This window comes from Andrena cerasifolii, chromosome 1 (genome assembly GCF_050908995.1).
Source record: "Andrena cerasifolii isolate SP2316 chromosome 1, iyAndCera1_principal, whole genome shotgun sequence".
NCBI classification, from domain to species: domain Eukaryota; kingdom Metazoa; phylum Arthropoda; class Insecta; order Hymenoptera; family Andrenidae; genus Andrena; species Andrena cerasifolii.
This window is the reverse complement of record NC_135118.1, coordinates 12,510,979-12,524,201: the sequence shown is the minus strand read 5'-3', so window position 1 is coordinate 12,524,201 and position 13,223 is coordinate 12,510,979. Positions and strand designations below refer to the sequence as shown.

Below are 13,223 nucleotides of genomic sequence, written 5' to 3'. Positions count from 1 at the left end.
GGTTCGCGATTGAAAATAATGGTAACTACTGCTCGAGGCGGTCGGTCGTGGCTTCGATGCTGTTGCACGCTGACTGTGGTCGCAGCGTTATTGAGAGCGCAGAACCGATTCTGATTGCTGTGCAGGTGCATCGACCTGGCGGACGATTGATTTCGCACTTGCTTTGACACGGCACGCTTTCATGATTGGCTACGGGCTAATCTAATGAATTATGATGTCGATGCGCCATTAATCAGCGTGCTCCACGCTTTTGCGCATAAATAGCTTCCCTCTGCCCTCGAACCGCGTGTTTCACTGACACAGTGCGCTCTTTTTACAGGCGTTTGATACAGTTGCGCGGCACGCGCTCTCATTACGCTCCCACGACCGGCGAAAATTTGTTGCCCGCGATCTCAAAGCTGTGACCCCGTTTCCCGTTAATCTTCTCGCCTGGCGACTGTTTAGCAACCGACGACGCCAAACCAGCAGGCGTCGTCCTACGACCCTCTGCATTTCGCGCCAGTCCCCCGGCTCTCGAGTGAGGAAACGCTCGGCCCATGGTCGATATTTAAGAAGAATCATTTTGAGCGATTATTTATGGACGTCACGTTTAGTCGCCAGCCGCGCGTGTGCATATGAAAATTGCCGGGACGTGCCGATTCGCGGGCACGTTCGACCTTCCACGGAAGTGGTCGTGCCTACTATTGTCCATTAACCATTTTTCCACCGCGAATCTGCGGAAATGCCCAGCGCGCTGTTACCATTCGTCGCGCATGCGTATTGAAATTCGAATGAGTTATTCTCCGCTGAATATCGTGGATTAGGTAACTGGCACCTCTATTCGTATTCCATTGTTCTGTTAGTTAGTTGATTTAACACACCTACTTGGCAGAGATTGGTAATTTACTGGCGACACGTGACGCAATTAATGCCACGCGATAAAATAACGATAGGCAAAATCGAATCCCATTTTGTAAAAATTTTCTGCTCAGAAACGCTCACCGACTTGTGAATACTTTTAGAAACATGGATCGCTTAGTAGGTGTGTCCATACTGAGTGTTATTAATATTCATAACTATGGCGTTAATATCCCAGGAATCGAGCTCGTTTTGAATTATGACTTAGTTTGTTTTTTAGAAATGGCACTTGCGTATGGATTTTCTCGTGGTTTATATATAGCCTTGTATTTTGCTCCGATACTTTAATTTGACAGTGAGTTTTGTAAAAGATATCAAGGGTAGAAAATTTTAACTGCAGATGTTATATTGAACACTTTTAGGCGCAAAATAAATGCGAAGTGCTGAAACTGAGAGGGTTTATAGGTGAAATTGTAGAACTCTTCATTGCACGATAATTTTCAACGTGTTATCTTCACCTTTGGCACGGATACCGCGAAATTACAATGCGTCTAGCCATGTGGATGTGATTTTTCAAAACTTTATACCTTGAGACTGGTACCTGTAAGTACTTAGTTGCTAAAACCTATTAGTAACCGCCGAAGGTCTTGGAAAAAAATTAATAATTATGGTCACACTGAGTGCATCCGAGCAAAATTATAATAATGTATATCATTGTTTATAAAAAATACCGAAATATTTGTCACTTACATTATTTTCATACACCTGCCACTTACCAGAAAAACACTGAACATTAATAATGTTAATACTCTGCATATGAGAAGATCAGAGATTCATAATAATTTCCTTTTATTATAGTAGACCCATGTTTCCTAAGAAATACAAATAATAAACTAAAATTCATTAGTAGGTACACCTATTAGCATTGTTTTGTCGCTCGTTTTCCGTGCTAACGTATTACATCTATGGTAAGAAATACAACTTCTCTTTGTAGGCACAGCATCGCGAGTATGAAAAAAAAGTAAGATCAGCCTACTGACTTTTCTACCGTCGTGTTTTTCTCCATTGTCAACTGCAAAACATGTAAAATCCATCCCGGTTGCGTGACTCACGGCGCACGTAAATGGTGAAACATACGCAAAGAGGGCCAGATTTTTCGAAAGGAGAAAAACAAGCCGGAGTAATATGCGCTACGCGTTCGAATGCAATTCTCCGGGTATTTTTCAACGTGCCATTCTCAGCGTGTATGCGTTACGAGCTCCCGCGAAATGCGTTCGCCGCCAGCAAAGTCAAGGCTGTGTTAGCAATGGATCGTTAAAAGTGAAACATTTACCCGCACTACGGCTCTCGGGTATGTTTCGACCCTGTCCGTGTTCTCATTCCGTTAAAGTGACCATCTTCGGCCAGGTCAAGAAATACCGTATCTTGGGGAATCTATTTCTAAGTGACGAAAACACTTTTTTCGATTAAAATTTATCAATAAAGATAGAGACATCTTTGAATAATACATACATTTTTTTTTCAAATTTTATTTAAGGACCAATATGGCGGTCGAGAGTATACCATGGCGTGTGCGTTATTTCTGATGAACAGGTTTCTGAAACAAAATTTTAACAATATAATATTAAATAAAAGTAAATTTTCTATCGGTCGACGTTGAATTTTTTCGATTGGTTGAAAAATAACAAATTAGCTACACTCTAAAGCAAAAAGCTCAGTTTCATGTCGAAGAAAATGGACCTTTATTTAGGCGAAAATCAAAACATCGAAAATTATATTTAATATTTTATTGTTCAAATCTTATTTTAAAATCTTGTTGGTTGCTTTGAAAGAAAGCTTGAAAAAATTGTTTATATTATTCAAAGATATCTCTAGGTTTCTTAAAAAGTTGTAATTGAAGAAGTAATTTTGTCACTTCGAAATAAATTCCCAGAGATGCGCTATTTCTTGACCTGGTCAAGGTGGTCTAACCCCTTAACCCTGCTATGTCCCTTGGGTCTTTTGTGACCCAATCGTGGTTTCGTTTCTTGAACCCTCAGTTTTTATTGCCCCGATCGTGTTCTTATTTCTGTAACTCTACTACGTGCTCTGGGTCTCTTTTGACCCTTCTGTGTTCCCATTTTATTAACCCCATTACGTCTCTTGGTTCTTTTTTTTTTTACCCAATCAGGTTTCCATTTCTATAAAAACTGGACGATTTATGAGAGAAGCATAAAGACGGACCTCGTTCCTCGGCATTATGTTGAATGTGTAGATGAAGAGAAGGCCGTTGTACGGTTGCAAGATAATAATTTCAATCCCTTCGCATCGACACTGTCACTTTATGGATTTGGAAATCGCTGCGACCAGTTAGTGGCGTCCTGGGTGATTTCACTGAATCGCCCGGCGTTCTGCTTCGTCGACATCCATTGCCACACGATTTACTATCATCCGCTGATACTCCGTGCAGTTAATGTGGGAAAGAGCAGGCCTGCATAGTTTAAGAGAAAGGGGAAGGAAAACTTCAATCCTCTCGCGGTGCATCAGTGGGGACGAGAATTCGCATACTCGGTGGCCCGTAATAGAATTAATGGAGCGTGATAAGCGTCGTCAGGACATTTTCCTCCGTTCGTTTACCTCTCTGACTTTTGCTTAAGTAATCCGTGGTTTCAGTTTCTCTGCTCTCGTTCAACAGCTCACACACGTCTAACGATGGCCTGCACGAGTTTCGAGTTCGTGAATTTGGTTTAAATTTTCTGTACAGTTAGCGCTCGGCATGTGAGTATAATAATGCGTTAAACGCACGGGGCACCGCGCCAAAACGTTTCCGAAAAAATCGAGGTCAATGTTTTGGGAGTTGATATAAATTTTTGTATTTTCAGAATTCTTGTTAAAAAATATTCGTGGAATCCTCACAGAAGCTTGTTCCGAAACAAAAGTACTCGATATGGCTACCTTGGACTTCAATACAAGCCCAATTAGTTGCTACTTAGTTATTCATTAGTCCGAAGTGTGAGAACAGTTACGCTAGCTCAGTTTCGAAAAACTAGCGGAACACAAAACACCTGTAATTTAAAAAACAGGTCCATTAGGGCAAAGGAACTTTCCTAATTATGTTTGTGTGCTGTATCTTTGTTTCGGCCACGAGAATGTGGTAATAAAAATATACCGTTCCATTTGAAAGAAAATACAGTTTGGAATCTACCCACAGAAAACTATTTCCACCACACTACATCCTCCTCCAAATCATACAACCTTTCTATCGACATTTTGTTTATACCTCTAATTGTCTGAGACATAATTAAGAGTAATCGATTAAATTAGAAAAATTGTCTGCTCATATGTAAAACAGAAACTTTAATTTTTTTGTGGTAGTAAGTCGACTATAACCAACATACATAGTAATTCCAGCCATTCGTTCCCAATTTCACTAATTCTAAACTGTTCCTACGATTACTTAAATTAATTCTTACATATACAGCCACACACACAATATATAAAATGAAAAATTCTTAACAAAAAATTTTGAGAAATTTTTGCCCTTTGAAATTTCGATTGCACTCAAGATTTCATCGAAACCTCCGACCTCAACCTTATGCACTCCATTCATAAATATCGTTGAAACGCTTCTGCTGCTTGGTGGCACACGCGAGTCATCCTTACGTGTTCATAAATTATTCTCCAACTATTTCTGTCCATTATTCCACGTGACGGTTCGAGCTTTTCGCCCAAGTGCTACGCTGCATATTAGAGTAATGGGTTAATTCATAACTCTTGGCGTCTGAAATGCATTGGTGGGGCATAGAAGGACGAGATAAAACTGCTTGTCAGTTCGAGTCATTCATATGCACGCGCAATCAATCGTTGAGGCGTTTCATCCGCAGCAATTTGAACGAATCAGAAAAAAAAAAAAATAGAGGAATCGCAGCCGCTTGCGTGTAATAAGTCAGTAGTGAATAGGCTATTGAAAGAGAATTGTATCGGCATTTACCACGTACAATTATAATTTACAAAAATCCCAACACGAAGATACTCGCCACAACACGCCACCCCCGATCTGATCTCCAGCCGCCTTGAGTAGGTATGCAATTTTCCGAAGACCTGCCTCGCGGAAACTTAAGTCTTCTCGAATAAATACAAGCCGGCACAAGTATTGTCTGTTATTCCAGTTCGGATGGGAACGAATGGCGCGCAGATTTTCAGAAAGAGGAAAAAGGGGAAGAAGGAAACAAAAGGTTTTGAAACGGCGGCAATAAATTTCAAGATCCGTGGAACGTGCTGAAAGGAGATTTAGAGGTCGCGGAAATGAGTATAAACGAGTTTCCATGAAACTTCATTTGAAACGAGGAAAAACGTTTAAGCGAAAACATTACTCTCTAGATTAATTCAGAGTTGTTGCGCGCCGCGCTGCCGACGATGCATCGTGGAAAGAGGAATATCACGGTTCTTAGTCCCGTCACCGCGTAAAAGGACGAGGCATCAGCCGCATTGACATATTGTCGCACATATTTCCTTCTTTTTATGGCGAAGACGGATACGTTCTGTTGCCCGCGTACAGAAACCAGCTATTGGATTCTCGCTAGTTGCAACCGGTACTTCACGGCCCCCAGACAGCCGATGCTTCGATTCGGCTTAACACACTTCCGATGGATTACGCGCGGCCCGCGTTACGTGTACGTTATACTTCATTTCCATGCGGACTGCGCATATGTCCCTTCTACTTGCCACGCTTCACAATCATCGCGCGTCAAATACGATTGTCACAGGCGCGATTCACTTCGAAACTGCTGGAATCTTAAGTGCCATTCAAGAAGAACAGACCATCAACGCCGCATCCTTCATCTCCGCGATTCTCATCGTCGATAACGGCGAATTAATTTTAGTACGCTCGCTGCGGGAGCTAATTTTAATCCCTGCGCGGCGCAATAAAAGGATAAAAAGCGACGTGGGAAAATGTGTGTTGTTTGTCGCCTTAATTGTTCGACTCGCTTTGGCAAGAAAAAAGGTAAAAAAATAACCGTAATTTACCTGTTCCGGGTGGTACGAACTTTAATAATTACGTCGCGAAGGATGAGTGCACAATTTCGCACAAAAATTGCGCGCCACGTCATTCTTGTAATTGCGCAGGAGCGGTTGAAAAACATCGAGAAATATGGGTGTCGTTACTTAGGATAAACGTCACGTTTTTGTTGCTGAGCATCGACAGTGATACAGGATATCGTGTGTCCCGCACTGTAGCGAACTTGTAAAATATACAAGAGATAAGTGAGCTACTGCGAGCAAGTGGAAGTAATTTACAGGTTCTATATTAGTCGTCCTACGCGAGGTAAGATGCGATGGCGATACTGATTTCAAGTAAGTTGCCTCGATTTTGTAATTTCTACAGCAGAGCTGTGATAATCTCAGGTAAGAGGACTTAAACCGGCTTGAATTATCAGGAGCTCGAATTAAGCGAAGCGTATGTACATTTCACGTCTGGAGAACCCGATGTGTCCGGAAACGCCTTGAACACCAAAAATTTGTCGACCAAAAGGATAACGGAAATGCCAACGTCTACTGAGATAATAAGACGCGCAATAGAGCGCGCATCGATTTAAGCGGAACCCGGATTATTTGTCGAAGCTGCATTTCGAATGGGGCATGCTTGTTCGTTGATTTAATTATTGTCCTTGACTTTCTGCAATCCCTTTACGGTTTTCTACTAAATTTTATGTTCCCCTTTTACGGAATTATTTTCAGTTTACGCGACGAAATGTATGGGACGAGCCTCGCCCGAGCTAGGGATATAAACGAGATTGCAATCGAAATTATTACGCGAGGTGACCCGGAGTCGTTTTAGTGTATGTTTTAAAAGACTTTATTTGGCTTCACTCCGCCGACGATACGAGTCAATTTAATACAGAATCAAGCGTCGAAGTGAGCAATGAAAACCGATGAAATATCCTGCCCCACAATTTTATTTAAACTGACATATCACCGTGGTAATTGTACGTAGTACCAGGAAAGAATTATATTTTAGTTTCTAGCGCAATTCCGATAAAATTAAATAAAATCGTTTAACTTAATCTCTTTACATATTTTTTCGTGCCGAACAGTGCGGTTACAGCCAAATGACCATACCTTGAAATAAGTGAGTCTATTTCTGAAGAAAAAAAAAATCACCTGACAAGTGCTTGTCACCGTCAGAGTTGCGTCGTCTCCTTAGTTGAACTCGTATGTCACAACACGACGTATATGCTGTTTCATTGCGTTCCCTTTAACGTTAGCAGCAAGTAAAATATTCGATCAACGTTCTTCAACTATTGACGCAACGTAAGTCAATATTTATACCAAATGGACAAATGGCACCCCGGCCAAGTTACATTGCCGCGAACTCGGTTCCCAGGCTACCGCATTACTTACGTCGTAACCTGACAGAACTATCGTGCCACGTGTACGCAGAACGGCGAATCGCCAGCCGATTTCGGCAAGCTGTTAGGCGCACGGAAATGTTGGGAGTTTTCCTAACATTGCTCGTGGCCAATGTTCGGGGATCACGATGAAAATCATTCGCGATACGCGGCCGTGATGCGCGCGTATATTCGCCGGGCGAAATGGGATGCAAGAGAATGCGAGGCGGAGAAGAAAGGAAAGAGAGGGTCGAGGGGGTGGGAAAAAGAGAGGAGTCATAACTGGAGAGCGGCACAGTTATCGTATATGGGCACAGATCTCGCTTCTAATAACCGCATGTACAGCTACGTACGTTCTACATAGGCTATCACGTACGGACGAGATCCTACTTACTGCCTCTAACGCTCAAAGATACCGTCGTCCTGGTGTGCAGCCTGTGTCACTGGTGACGATGATGGACGACTACGACTGTAATTTCCGCGGTAACGCCCCATTGGCTAGCAATTACTCGCGCGAAATGAAGCGGTCAGTTTATGTGTGTGTGCGTGCGTGCGTGGTTCAGCGGTGGTGCTTAACGGAATTAAAGACGCGAAGTCAATAGCTTCACAGGGATTCTCGGGAATGGAAGGGCTCGGGGGAAGAGGGGACCTAGCTCCCCGCTATTCGTTTCGTATCAATCATTTTTGGTAGTTACAGTGTTTTTCATTTTAGGAGATATTGATCGCGTATCTTGGAATAGGGTAGTGGAGTAGGAAAGTATTTCGCGTAAGATGTAAATAGCAGTAAGATATAATAATTTCTTTGGAGTAGATTATACGTTCCGTGGAGGCAGATGAACATGGGGATTTTAAATAAATCTTTTCTTATTGTTAGGGAGGCTTAGGATCGCCGTGTACACCGTCAAGCGGTGAAAAGTGAAGGTCCGCTACAAAAATCTGTGATCAGCAAAGGTAAAGACGCTATTGAGGAGCTCAGTGGAAAACAGGCACATGCCACATAGCTATAGATTTTTCCACCACCACCTAATAGAATAGCACGTAGGTAGGTTTCACCGAGGATAATCGTATTAAATTTTTTTCACACCGAGAAATAGCAAATCTGTTTTGAAAAGGGGGCCACTCGGCACTCCTTGGAAGCACGTGGCAGATTTTACATTGTTTTCGAGATTGAGATAACAGAGATGTAAAGTAATTAATCATTTATATAAAGCAGACGCAAGTGAAAGATAAAGAAAGAAAAATATTAAGGAGGAGTGGCAGACAATATCCACGGCGAAATAAGAGAAAAGTTAATTAATTTTTCAGCTAAAATTTGATAATAGTTGTTACTTACCATCTAATTCAAGTACCGTTTAAAGTAATTACAATTTTTATCGCATTTTCCATGAAAATAATTTTCCCTCCAACTTGCTTCCCTCTAAAATCGCAAACCGGTGGCATGTGCCTGTTTTCCACTGGGCCCCTCGACTCCAGAAGTCAAAATAGTCTATTTCTGATTTCGAAGACAGCAAAACCCGGTAAAAAGTTTTGGAAAATTATATAAAGAGAAAATGTTGGAATATTTTCAAGGCAAGTCTAAAGGTACAAAAGTACCTTTCTACCGATCAGTTCCGCGTGCTTCGGTTGACAATTATTGAAACGGTTTTTAGGTTGCATAAATTATAACCGTACGACTCAGGCGCGACTGCATCGGCCATTTTCTGTGCTTGGATAAACGTGTTGCGGAATATTATAGTTAAAACCAGTGGCGGATTTAACAGGCAGCCGATGAGCAGGTGCTGTCTAGGCCCTTACCCAGAAGGCCCCAACTTAAAAAAAAAATCATGATTTTATCGAAACACTATATTTTTTTCTATACTAATACACCCGTATTTAGTGAACTATCTCTTCATTTTCCCGAAAAATGGGCCCCTCCGAACCTTTGCCACCTGAGCCTTTCTCCTTAAATCCGCCACTGGTTAAAACTGATTTACTACACAGCGATTATTGCTTCCGAGGTGCTAAAAGTGGTTAAAAAACGGGGTTGTTAGATGGCCTTAAAAGTAGGTTAAACGCGCGGATTGTTCGGCATGAAAATATTCTGCGAGCCTAGCGCGAGCATCAGTTTTGACACGAGCTAACATTTTGTTTGACATGGTTGCCTTGGAATATGCAAAGCAGCCAGCCCTGTCCGTTATGTTGATACGGTGTTACTGGGTGCAGTATACGCGTACGTCATAAAACGCCATGTACAGCTTATGTACGGCTATGTAATTACTGAATCTTTGCGATTCCGCGGATGCGCCGCGCGCGTACATCGCTTTCAGCCTCCGAACCGCTGTTACCCACGCGAACGCGAGAAGGGGGCCCGCAATCTCTCGGCGAAATTCGCCGTCGCATTCGATTCCTTTTTCGCGATAATCCTAATTCGCGTGTCATTTAACGAAAATCACGAAATCCTGCAATTGCCGCGTAATTTATCAGGGGAACGGCAACGTGGATGTCCCAACAATAAATTACGCATGGGAAAGCTGGTGGTATCCATGTTTAATAAGCGCCAGAGATTTTACGTGTAATACATCCTCTATTTAAATGCGATACCGTATGAGCGGCTTTGAAAAATTAATCAATGTAATTTGCACCGATGTTCTTTCTGGAAAGTTAGCTGTATAATGTGTACCCCTCGGGCGAGCTTATTATATGCACGCCGACGGAAGGAAAAACTAGCGAGAGTTTTTGCGAATACTTCTGCCGTTCGTGCTCCGCGAATCCCTCAACTTACACGGCTGGCTGGCTGCCGTGGTCGCGAATCTCGTTTCGATTCTGGTGCCAGGTATCTTTCGCTGAGTTGTAAATGCTGTCATTAACGCACTCTATTAGATCAGCCAATTACATGCGCTGGCGAAAAGACGATTTACTTATTCTCCGGTCTGTGTCATTAGCCTTTTCGATGATCAGGCCTTGCTTTCGCGAAATTGGCTGGTAACTGATATTTTAGAGTTTGTCGGTTCTTAAAAACCGTTTATTTTTCTATAAATTTGTGAAAATCGAAACCGGGTTTTCAAATTAAAAACACGGGTTTTATATGCCAGAATTAATACGTAAAAATGAATTAATCGTTTAATTAAAAATGATAACATTTTGGCTTGAAATTGCCTCGGATACAAGTATATTGTGGTAGATAGGTAGCAGTTTACTGTAAAACTAATCTTCACGAGTCCATATTTTCGGAAGAAAAATACTAAATGAAATAAAGATTTATAATTTATATTTTGCATGGATTTTAGTTATTTTAATTTTTTTATTTATTTGGTTTTGTATAGACAGAGTATATTTTATTTCGTTATATTTTCGTAATTTCATAAATATTAAAAAACTGAAAAGTTTTGAAATAAGTATAAATATTTATTTTCTATTTTAATTACATTTTTTTATGAAAAAATGAGAATCGGTTTAACTAATCGGTTTTTGGGGAATAGTGGAATTCGGAAACCGTTTTTTTTCAAAAGCCGCTTTTTGTATAAACCCTACTGATATTATTTAACTGCATGTTTTTAGAACACGTTCCATTCACGACCATTCGTTTTGGGCATTTTTTATTATCTTCGTCTACAGTTTGAATGCCCTAATTTTCTTTTGTTTCAAAAATGTTTTGTGTAAAAACAGCGCTCGTTATCGGTGAACATCACTTTGTGTACCATCGATAGTACTGTAGTTCTGTTCCTTTTCCGTTGTTTCGTTTTTTTTTTTCTGTAGTATGTTCATTGTGGACTACGTGTGTATGCGTGCAATAAAGTCGTTATTTCTATTGTTACGTTTCGAACGTTGTCACGCTTTTAATAGCGTCTTCTATATTTTTCAATCTACCGCTAGTTTCGCCGAGTGATTGCGTTCAAAATACGAGCCGCCAGCCACAGAAGTGCCCTATGTGAAAATTGACTTTCCACCGACTGAACTGTTTGGTCAAATAGAACACCGTCCACAATTTGAGTACTTTGTTGAGTCAACGACCTATCAACATGTATCGACGATCCTATGTTGGTCCAATTTGCGACAAGTAACCTGTCGATCAGTAGAAAGTCGATAGTACGCGCCAGGCTTTGGAGTTTCTCTAGTGACTCTGGATTCGATATAGTAGTGACCAGTTTAATATGGAAAGTAATGGGTTTGTTAATATGGAATGAATCATCCGTGCATGTATCCGGTGGGCGGGCAAACGAGTATAAGACAGAATTGAAGACCTTGCAGCAAGAGGGGTGCAACTTTTGACAGTTTTTGAGTTATGATGCGTAATATACGTAAATAAAATTCTACATCGTTTGGTGCACGCTCGAAGCAGATCTGATAACAAATGAGCGATTTATTGCAAATTTTGAACCTGTTTACTGTTTTGTGCAATATTTTTGTTTCCGGCAGCTCCCGATTTGAAAGATTCGACAAAAATAGAAATAAAAACTTATCAACTCAATAACTACTACTTATTGTGGGAAAATATATATATTTCACAATTAGTGTTCTCTTTAATGTGAAGGCAAAGCAATAAGTTTATAAACAGTTATTCTAATTTACTCGAAGTTGGCAAAGATGGAGCTGCACCCTTCCTGCTGCAAGGTCCTCCATTCTTAGGCCCGTTCCACACTATCGGTTCAGTCACGATCAAAATTATATCCGTGAGCCTCCACACTATCAAGTCGGACGAGTGTGGATCTGGCCTTAGTGTGCTGGAAGACACTTGGAATATATTGATGTGGTATGTAAGATCAGCTGTTCAATTTTGGACACTAATGTTGATAACATGTTATGTCTCGCCCTATTGGACTTTCAAAATATACTGCACACTCAAAAGAAAAACTACAAAATATGAATTAATTACAGATTCCGCCAAGGGAAATTTTATTTTTACCTTCGATTCGCAAAAAAGAGCAAAAAAGAAACTGTTTAGCTTGAGGTGGGGTATTGTTTTCTTCATCGTATTCATTCATATAACTTAACTTATCCTGTTTCCCCCGTCATTATACTGTATTTTTTACATATCCTACTGGAACCATGTGCAAAGCACAGCAATGTAGAAAATCTTAGCGTACTTATCTAGTCTGGATCAAAATTTGATTTAGGTATACTCGTTTGCCCGCCAACCAGAGATGTATCTTTTCCATTTTTATCTGCAGAGGTATTCAGAAGAGTTTCATACGTTTTTTTTTTATTAAATATTTTTGTTAAACGCTAATGTAAGAGGAATTGGCGACACTTGCACAGTGTTCTGGAACAGGGTGTGTCTGTTGGTGACGATGGTTCCCGAAAGCTCCTGAACGAACCAAGGCGCCGAGCGTGGGCAGTGCAACTGCAGTTGTACCTGTCGTCGCGGCTACTATGTGTGTCCGCACCGTTAATCGTTCCACTGATAAATCAGCAAACCGAACGCGATCTTTAATACGCACAGCTAATTGGAAGGTTGTAAAAGCTGTCTATTGATGGGAAGCCTGTGTATAAGCACTGATGGACGATAACCCGATTTCTAATACCGCGTACATTACTTTATACAGCAGCTAGGAACGCCTGGGTCGAGTGAGAGGCTAATGTGCCGTTCTGTATATGGTAGATAATTGTTCATTGAAGATTTCACCTCAGTTATGTGGTTACAGACACGTTGATTAAATTTGATGTCGGTTTCTGTGTCTTTTCGAAGATGGAGCTGCTTGCTAGTTAAGTGAACACGTACTCTTGAGTTTTGGGAATATATTTTCTCGAAAATAAAGTTTCTTTCGAAGAATAGTTATTCCACATTTTTCTTTCAACTCTCTGCGGTGTTCACTAATTTTTGTTATTTGTGTATTTTCGACATGTTAGTTCACGAACAATTATCCCTTCAACAACTGGCTTGTGAATAAGGAACCAATCTGTACTAAGATTGAAACTATTCAAATAGGTACTGCATAATTACTCAAATGTCACGAATATTCAATGAATATTTCATATTTTCGAATATTACATTTGAATTAGGGCTGTATTCCAATATTCGAAGCTAGATCTTTTGTTCAC

General features: G+C 40.8%; 1 protein-coding gene across 5 annotated transcripts in view; it reads left to right on the top strand.

Annotated features, from left to right (window-relative positions):
- LOC143369429 (CCR4-NOT transcription complex subunit 6-like) overlaps positions 1–13,223 on the top strand; it is a 417,004-nt gene that overhangs the window by 113,416 nt on the left and 290,365 nt on the right. The window contains exon 4 of one of the 5 annotated variants that reach the window (XM_076813353.1): positions 4,986–5,113. The exons of the other annotated variants lie outside the window; for them this stretch is intronic. Within the exon in view, the coding sequence (XP_076669468.1) occupies positions 4,986–5,098 (113 nt within the window). The 3' untranslated portion in view covers positions 5,099–5,113. Of the gene's footprint in view, positions 1–4,985; positions 5,114–13,223 lie in introns of those variants that run through there. 5 annotated transcript variants of the gene reach the window in all.